Source organism: Physella acuta, unplaced genomic scaffold (genome assembly GCF_028476545.2).
Source record: "Physella acuta isolate Inbredline_101_S28 unplaced genomic scaffold, ASM2847654v3 ptg001889l, whole genome shotgun sequence".
NCBI lineage: Eukaryota > Metazoa > Mollusca > Gastropoda > Physidae > Physella > Physella acuta.
The window spans coordinates 42,586-52,500 of NW_026733394.1; the positions used below are offsets into that span (position 1 = coordinate 42,586).

Consider the following 9,915-nt stretch of genomic DNA (forward strand, 5'->3'; position numbering starts at 1 on the left):
ATAAGTTGCATGCAAACTAGCACAGCAATTACTTTTTAAATATCAACAATGCCATTTTGTTTTTATCATTTTGATCTTTTCTGCTTTCATTTAATTGCTACCACTTGGTCTTTGATACACACACACACACTTATGTTTCTCCAATTTTATATTACTATTAAATAACTAAATCATAAATTCACAAAGAAAATTACGATTTTAAGCAGCATTTTAATTTGCAAGTAAATAAAGCATCTTTAAAACACACATTTGCCATTCAGAGGGATCGGTAAAATATTTTTTGAAAATCTATTCTGGTGCTCATAATTGACTGATCAACTGATAGCCTTGGTTGAATACAAATGATTGTAAAATGACTAAGTTTTTTTTAAAAACATGTATAAGCAAAAAATATGGAAGGTTGAAATATCAATGTAAAAAACTAAATTAGACACTTTTTTGCACATTGATCAAAAAATATATCACATTTTAATAAATAATTTTTGCACTTTAAGATAGTTTCATAAAAAAAACAAAATATTTTTTATGTCCTAATAATACTTGGGGTAGAAATTTAAAATAGTTTCATAAACAAACAAAATATTTGCTATAGTTTACCTAATAATACTTGAGTAGAGATTTAAGAGATTCATAAACAAACAAAATATTTTTAAAGGCTAACCTAATAATACTTGGGGTAGAAATTTAAAACAGTTTCATAAACAAACAAAATATTTTGTATGGTTAACCTAATAATACTTGGGGTAGAAATTTAAAACAGTTTCATAAACAAACAAAATATTTTGTATGGTTAACCTAATAATACTTGGGGTAGAGAGATTTACTTTGTTGACTGCTAATACAAAGAAAAGTTCTTTAAAAAATGTACATTTGTATATTGCACTGGAATGTATGTTCTAAAATAAGGAATTCATTTTAATAACATGCCATGCAATTTACCTTTACATGACTATTTAATAAAATCCTATGCAATTTACCCTTACATGACTATTTAATAAAATCCTATGCAATTTACCCTTACATGACTATTTAATAAAATCCTATGCAATTTACCCTTACATGACTATTTTAAAAATCCCATGCAATTTACCCTTACATGACTATTTAATAAAACCCCATGCAATTTACCCTTACATGACTATTTAATAAAACCCCATGCAATTTACCCTTACATGACTATTTAATAAAACCCCATGCAATTTACCCTTACATGACTATTTAATAAAACCCCATGCAATTTACCCTTACATGACTATTTAATAAAACCCCATGCAATTTACCCTTACATGACTATTTAATAAAACCCCATGCAATTTACCCTTACATGACTATTTAATAAAACCCCATGCAATTTACCCTTACATAACTATTTAATAAAATCCTATGCAATGAACCATGTAAAATTATTAGCAAAAGCAGATTATAGTAAATATTTAAAAATGCTAATACAAAGAAAAGTTCTTTAATAAAATGTACATTTATTTATCACACTGGAATGTAAGTTATAAAATAAGGCAATAATTTCAATAAAATACCAAGCAATGACCCTTGAAAGACAATAATTTAAATAAATAATTCCACATAATTAGCCTTATAAGGCTTAAATATAAATACAATCCCACTCAATTATCCTTATATAACAATTATTTAAATAAAATCCTGTGCAATGAACCTTATACAATTATGAGTAAAAGCAGATTATAGTAAATATTTAAAAAATGCATTATATTAAAATATATGGTGTAATAACAGATAAACACCTATATTTTAAATAAACAAAAAGTATAATGAATATCACAAAATATGTTTGTAATTATTAAAAATAAAAAAAAATATTAGCAAAAAAATTGGTTTGGTGGTTTTTGAAAATTTCTTAATATAAATGTATATATAAAAAGTATAGTAATTATTTCACAATTAATTTTCAGCCCAGCTTTCTAATAGCAGTAGATCTAGTGGAATTCATTGTATGAAAGTTGATCAAAAATACATGAAAAAATGAATTTAAAATTATTTGTAACACAATACAGAAATATAAAAGTTTAGGTCAAAAAAATAATTTCTGAGATCTCTCCTGGCTATCCATTGTTGTCCTATATATTTATTTCTAGATGTCATTTCACAGGAAGAGAAAAATGTCATTGTTATTTAGGTATACTAAGAGAAACAGGCAGGCTCCCTTATGTCTTATGTAGGGAAATTTTTAGTTGCCTGACGCAAATAGAAGGGGGATAAAATAAATTTAAAAAATAATCTCAATCATCTCAGCCTAGACCTACTTTAACCAAAGAAAGGGGATACTACCGAAATAAATTCCATTGTTCTGATAGGGTTAATTATCCTGACCGCAAAAAATACGTATTCTTTCAGTGTATTAGACTGTCATGATTACAAAGTCACATAAAAGCAGAAGTAGTACAAGAAAAAACGAACCCAATTCTAAATAATGATATAAGTTAGGGGACGGATACATAATCATGAGATCAAATGATCCCATTTCATAAGACAAGATCAAAGACGGCTTTGAAGTGGACGGGTTGAGGATGGTTAAACAGATTTAAAAGTTTTCTAACAACCAAATAATTGATGAGTTCTCCTAATAGTACATGGGGTAGAGATTTAAGAGTTTCAAAACAACAAAAATATGTGCATAGTTAACGTTAGCTGGTTTACATGGGGTAGAGATTTAAAATAGTTTCAAAACAACAAAAATATTTACATGGTTAACATTAGCTGGTTTACATGGGGTAGAGATTTTGGAGTTTCAAAACAACAAAAATATTTGCATTGTTAACCTTAGCTGGTTTACATGGGGTAGAGATTTTATGTTTCATAACAACAAAAATATTTACATGGTTAATCTTAGCTTGTTTACATGGCGTAGAGATTTAAAATAGTTTCAAAACAACAAAAATATTTGCATAGTTAACCTTAGCTGGTTTACATGGGGTAGAGATTTTGGCGTTTCATAACAACAAAAATATTTACATGGTTAACCTTAGCTGTTTTACATGGGGTAGAGATTTTGGAGTTTCAAAACAACAAAAATATTTACCCAATAATAATATTAATCTAATACTTAACTTGGTATGATGCAAAAAAAAATTATATTTTCAAAGTAGATCTATATTTTTACACCACACTTAAATGCAAGTTTAAAACTAAGACAATAATTTTTAAAATTCCAACTTACTGAACCCTATACAATTATGACTAGAAGCAGATTACAGTAATATTTGCAAGCAGGCCTACAATCTACATTGTATTCTAAAATACCAATAAAATCAATATTAGGCCTATAAATAAATAATTTAATGTATATCTACTTCATATTAAAAAAAATTATTTATAGGAGCCTACCTAGTAACACTAAGTATTGTAAAATTAGGTTAGGCTATTTTTTAAAATTCTCACAGAAATAAATAAATTTATTTATAAACTGTTGTTGAATTATCCTGCTTTTAACAAAACACTCTGCCCTTTATTACATTAAATCAGTTTTTCAAAAATGTGAGAATTGTTTCATACATTGATTATAGGCCTATTAACATAGCTTAAACAACTACTATACAGTAAAGAGGTTATAGGCAAATAAAAGCATATGTAAAGCAATATTTTCTAAGCTAACTCCCATACTGAACAAAATTTTTAAAGTAATTTTTTAAGAAACCAATCAATGAAACAATATTATTTTTTAAATATCAGGAGAAAAGAAAAGACACGCTTGTACAGTGTTATTTTTTTCTTGCCGGACTTAATGGGTCTTACAAACGTGAAGTTTGTACCTATCTAAAAAAGCGCCCTATCGACTTAACTAAGGGGAGACTACTGTTTTTGACTTATTTAAAGGGAAACTAGGCCCTACTGAAAAAAACAAATTTAATTGTTTTGACTGGTAGGTTGACAGCATAAAATTCAACACTTATTCTAAAAAGTAAAACTACTCGACTGTCATAATAAAATTACATAGTTACTTAAGACTGATATAGGAGCACAACATGCTCTCATATCTGCTAGAATGTCAAGGGTCTACTATAGGACTGCAACAGATTTAAATCTGCAAGACTTTTTTAGTGGTTACACTGTTACATAGAAGGCTGAAAAAGAACTACAAAAAATTTCACCATTTTAAAATGGTGATTCCCTCATCTACCTCAACATCCAGGTTATCATTAAGGATTGAGAAGAGATAAATAAACTTGATTCATCAAAGCGCACAAATGACAACTAATTTGTTTGCTTTTATTTACCCTAATCATTAAACTTAAAATTTAAATTGAAAAAAAAAAATTTCCAAAAATTTAAAAGCTTTACATTTTTTTGGGTTCATTTTTGTTATAAACCAAAAATTATTTTGTTAATTCATTTGCAAACACAATCATGAGTAAGAGAACAGAGAAAAAGTTTTTTTTTAAATAAGCTAGAATTAATAAATTAATTTGTATTTCAATAATGGGCTTTGCTTGCACAACTAGGTGTTTCAAAACTAATTAATTAGTCATTGCTTTTATTTTATAATTAGCTTTTAACACTTTTGGTTTTGCATTTTAATACATTGATAATTGTTAACCTACTTTACTTAAAAAATTCCGAATTCTAAAAAAGAATACAACTTCTATAATTTTTTAAACAAGACAGCTCATACTAGTCTAAATTTATTTTCCATGATGAACTCCAGAATATTTAGACAATTGTGTTGATTTACTCAGGTATTAATTGGCACCATTAAAATGTACGTCTTCTGCATAAATTCCAGAGAGCTTGCCGGACCTAGAAGTTTGAGAACAAACAACAAATAGAATTAAAATACAACATAATTTACAACAGTAGGTCCAGTTTTGTTTATACGTTAACAATAAAAATTAACAGTGTTGTAGGGAACATGTGAAGGGGGATGAATGGGGTTGAATGTTGTTTGTACTTTGAACCCTGCCCCGTTCGTCGTCGCCCCCCCCCCCCCCCGTGTTTTGAGTTGTGACAGTGACGTAATTATTTGTACCTGTTTGTGTACATGTATATAAGGTATGTGAGAATGTGTATGATGGCCTCAGTCCATCAGCCCAGTACAGAGGCGTAGCGAGGGGGGTGGGGACATATGTCCCCGGGCGCCGACCTTGGGGGGGGGGGGGGCACCAAATTGAAAGTTTGAGAGGGGGGGGATGCAAATGAAAAGTTCGAGGGGGGGGGGGGGTGCAAATGAAAAGTTTGTCCCCGGGAAGGGTCGCTACACCTCTGGTCCAGTATGTTACGTCTACAAGGTTAGTACTTCAAATCAATATCCGCTGTATCTAAGGTTTCGTGTACTAGTTTGTGTATTTAGAATAGCTTGTGTTTGTGTAGACAGTGTCAACGAGTCTTTGTTTTATTTTGCCTTGCGCTGTGTAACCGGTATGTGGTTGTTTGTCTTAGATCTATATGTTGTGCAGCATACTTGATTACACGTAAGGGCGCATCAGTGTGTTCATATCAGTTGTTTGGATGTACAATTACACTAAGGCCAATATATTGCTCTAAAATACATAATGTTCTAAAATGTTATGACACATTTCTTGTGTATTCGTTGAACTGGATTTCCAACAACACAATTAAGAGTTAAGTATCCACATGGTATGGCCCATTTACTCAGACTTTAGCCTTATTTTCTTCAGAATTAGCTTCTATAGCCTTTGTCCATTCAAGAACAAACTAGAAGAAAGCAGTTGTTTGATTTTGGAGATTTCTCTCCTAGATGGGTTGCTGTCCCCAGTAATCAAGCCTCATCTGCCCGATTACAGTTTACAATTTTAACAACCAACCGTTAAAATTAATATCATTTAATTTAAAGCAAAACAAAAAATGTTTTTCTATAAAACTAAAACATAAGGAGAAACAGCTGTAACGTACCTCCTTTTGGCCAAGACAGTGGAAGAAAAGAATTAAGAAGCCCTGGGGAAAAAATGAATTTTATTTATATGTATTACATTTAGGTCTAGATATAGATAGAGCTAAGGAATAAGTACAGATTTAGATGTAGGGTCTTGCTTGACAATAACTTAAGTTAAATACTAGGATCTGTAAATATTAGTATGGAAGCTCTGGCTTTGTGTCACAGGTAGTCCTTACAACACCACAGTAGGGTGGTAAAAGGTTGTCAAGCTATAACTATTTTAACTATTTCACATTAACATATGCTCTGACACACTATTTCACATTAACATACACACTGACACACTATTTCACATTAACATACACACTGACACACTATTTCACATTAACATACACAATGATATACTATTTCACATTGACATACACAATGACACACTATTTCACATTAACATACACACTGACACACTATTTCACATTAACATACACAATGACACACTATTTTTTTTTTATTTGTTGAGAATCTACTCAGGAGCTGACTAAAATAAGTTTTTTTTTATTTGTTGAGAATCTACTCAGGAGCTGACTAAAATAAATGGAAAAAAAAACACCAGAAAAACATTTTTTTTTAAATTGTCTGATAATAAATACCAGTACCTGAGAGCTAGTCACGGCAATGAAAACATACTGTGTGTAGATAGATTTGTCAATAAGAGTGAGGATGCCCACAAACCAGGAAGAGCCTAGGAGACAGGACAAAACCAAAATGGCCCTGAAAGCTGAACTGGAAAAAAAAAGATCATATATAAAATAGATATAAATGTTCTAGGTCTCAACTCTTTCTTCATCAGACCCACACTTTTCTGCGCTGTTGACACAAACAACTATGCTTTATATGCATTTAAATTCAAGAAAATCAATTTATTATTTTCTTTACAGTGCATAAATAAAAACTCAAAATTATAAATTTCTTTAAGTATGTTTATAAAGCAATCATTACTATAAAAAATAATTTAAATCTAATTATGATGACATTAATTTCATATTACAATGTAATAGGATTTTGACCGACGTGTCAAGTTTGAGACCATAAAGTTTGGTAGATTTGGTTGAAGTTTGGTTCTTAAGATCACACCCAGGACTAATGATGTGAGTACAACAGTGGAATCAAGTGAAATATAAACAACTTGTAAAACATTTGTAACAAGCAAGTAAGTCAACAAGTGGACCAAGCAAAAATGTATCAAAATGATTAATACGACACTTCTTGTTTTAATTTGGATATAACATTTTGTGGGCCCTGGAATTTGACGCTTCTTGTTTTGCTTTAGATTTAACAGTCTGTTGGCCCTGGAGTTTGACGCTTCTTGTTTTGCTTTAGATTTAACAGTCTGTGGGCCCTGGAATTTGATGCTTCTTGATTTAATTTAGATATAACATTTTGTGGGCCCTGGAATTTGACGCTTCTTGTTTTGCTTTAGATTTAACAGTCTGTGGGCCCTGGAGTTTGACGCTTCTTGTTTTAATTTGGATATAACATTTTGTGGGCCCTGGAATTTAGGGTACACTTAGCTGTCCCAACTGGTCCCATTTAGATGACAATGATTAGATTACCAGATAAATATGACTGTCCTATTTTTTTCATTGGAGAATGTTTGAAATAAGAGTGCAATATCAAGCCTGCTAGATGTTTTGTTTTTCTAAAGTTTTTATATCTGGTATACAAGGGGTAGCATTGGTTATGGCATATCTTAAGGTTAGGGCTAAGATTAGCAATGACATTGGTTACTTTAATACATTAGTGAGAAGTTTACCATGCATGGTCTGGCATCAGTTACTTATATGGGTAACAAGTTCTTTCAGGCATCTATTGCCTCTCCTGGAGCAAGTCTATTAGTAAGAAGGGGTTACTGGAACCAAGCACCTATTTAAATTTAAGCTCAAAAGCACAGTTGCTTTGTTTTTAAAAAGATTTACATCAAAACTTACGTCGCTCTTTGATAGTGAGATCTATCTCTCATGGCTCTCGTCCTCAGCATTGTGATGATAATGTACACCAAAATTATGCCATTGATCTGTAGATAAAAGTGTATTACCTCAACAGTTGAGTACATATGATTTCTTGCTAAAATCAGTGCCTATTCATATGTACGGTAACTTTACATGGATTCTCTTTTCTACAGATAAACATTTATCTAAGGGATATTTAGATTCCAAATTTACATCACCTTTAACCAAAAAAAAATGAATTAATAATTTCAGTTTCATTGTCAAAGTTATTTTTTGTTTGGAACTTCTATTGGAAACATACAAATATATGTCTTTTAAACTTTTATATTTATGATACAATAAACTAATTAAATATCATAAATGTTTAGCTTCACCCCCCCCCCCCCCCCCCCCACACACACACACATTTGTGAATAGGTACATTTGAAAATGTCATGGCAACATGTACAACTGTTACTAGATAGTCTATTTTTAGGAGTATAGCCCTTGATGAGCCAGAGATGACACTACTGTCCACATTGAGTTACCGTCATTCCAACCTAAGAAACAGCTAGGCTATTCAATGTTTGTTTAGTAAAGGAAATGCTTCTGAATTTAGATTTAAGTCATTAGGTGATAGACAACATGTAGTCAAATATCTGCTTTTGGTGGATGTAAATTCATATCTCCGCCTATACAAGAGGGCTTCAGAGAGTCCGCAGACCCCAATTGAAACTTATTCTTCTTCTTCGGTTTTAATTGTATTATTGGACAGAACTTGTCTCCAACACAATTAACCTGATATGCACCATATGAGCCATTGACTCCAAGAACAAATAATAAGACAGCAGTTGTTTGATTTTGGAGTTCTCTCTCCTGGAAGAGTTGCTAACCCCAAGCTATTGAGGCTAAAAAGAACAGATGAAAATGTATGTAACTTACAATCAGTATCACAAATGTATGTAACTTACAATCATTATCACAAATGTATGTAACTTACAATCATTATCACAAATGTATGTAACTTACAATCAGTATCACAAATGTATGTAACTTACAATCAGTATCACAAATGTATGTAACTTACAATCAGTATCACAATGACAGGCACAAGGAATGCCCAAATGACGCCTCTTTCTGAGGTTAGCCAGCAACTGTATGGAAAAATAAATAAAAATAAAAATACATTTTTAAAAATTATCAGACACACACCCACAAACAAATACAGACAAAAACAATTTGTAAAACTGAGTTTTTCCAAGGCATGTAGGTGTAAAACATTGAGATTTGTGAAAATCGAAAAAAATTTTTTTATTACAATACTTCCCCTATACTACACTTTTTGGACAAGAAAATAAAGTCACAGAAAGAATTAAGCATTCAAGATTTTTAAAAATCAAAAGAAGAAAGGTTGAAATTTATGTTACTAACTGTTTGTCATCGCCATAGCCATGGAAGAACGTTGCGTACAATGATACCATAACGATTGTCAAAGGGGCACCTAAAATCATTAGATAAAAAATGTTATTATCAACCACTCAAAAGCATATATATCTATGTAAATATATATGTATATATGTGTGTGTGTTATAGTCAAAGCTGGAAGTGTGGTTACAAATCACTGAGGAGCTTAGCCAATGACCAATGTGGTTTTACTTCAGTGCTTTATTACACTGGCCAGCCACTTCACTGCCTTGGCCAATATTTTGCATGTTTTGGTGTGATGGCAATTTGAGTATTCTGGCAGTGGTTTCATTGTGAGCAATGCCTTCCTCTGCTCCTTTGCACACAGCATTTTGGTGTGATGGCAATTTGAGTATTCTGGCAGTGGTTTCATTGTGAGCAATGCCTTCCTCTGCTCCTGTGCACACAGCATTCTATATTCAGACCAACATGGACAACAAGCTGACATCTAAAAGCCAAATGACCAAGGTGTAACTTTGATGTCAGGTCAGCCAAAATTTGAGGTCTTGATTATAAAACATTATGATTGATAATAAATTAAAAATTGTAATCTGCAGAACTATTTGTTTAAGTCTGTTGCACAGATAAGGCATATTTTAA

At 31.4% G+C, this 9,915-nt stretch overlaps 1 protein-coding gene across 1 annotated transcript in view; it reads right to left on the reverse strand.

The window, feature by feature from the left end:
- Positions 1 to 202: 202 nt before the first annotated feature.
- Positions 203 to 9,915, reverse strand: part of LOC131931091 (uncharacterized) — a 41,127-nt gene continuing 31,414 nt past the window's right edge. Inside the window, exons 15-20 of the mRNA XM_059287794.1 lie at positions 9,283 to 9,352; positions 8,939 to 9,005; positions 7,852 to 7,937; positions 6,520 to 6,646; positions 5,884 to 5,925; positions 203 to 4,770 (exon numbers count right to left, since the gene is read on the reverse strand). Coding sequence (XP_059143777.1) covers positions 4,726 to 4,770; positions 5,884 to 5,925; positions 6,520 to 6,646; positions 7,852 to 7,937; positions 8,939 to 9,005; positions 9,283 to 9,352 — 437 coding nt within the window. The 3' untranslated portion in view covers positions 203 to 4,725. The remainder of the gene's footprint in view (positions 4,771 to 5,883; positions 5,926 to 6,519; positions 6,647 to 7,851; positions 7,938 to 8,938; positions 9,006 to 9,282; positions 9,353 to 9,915) is intronic.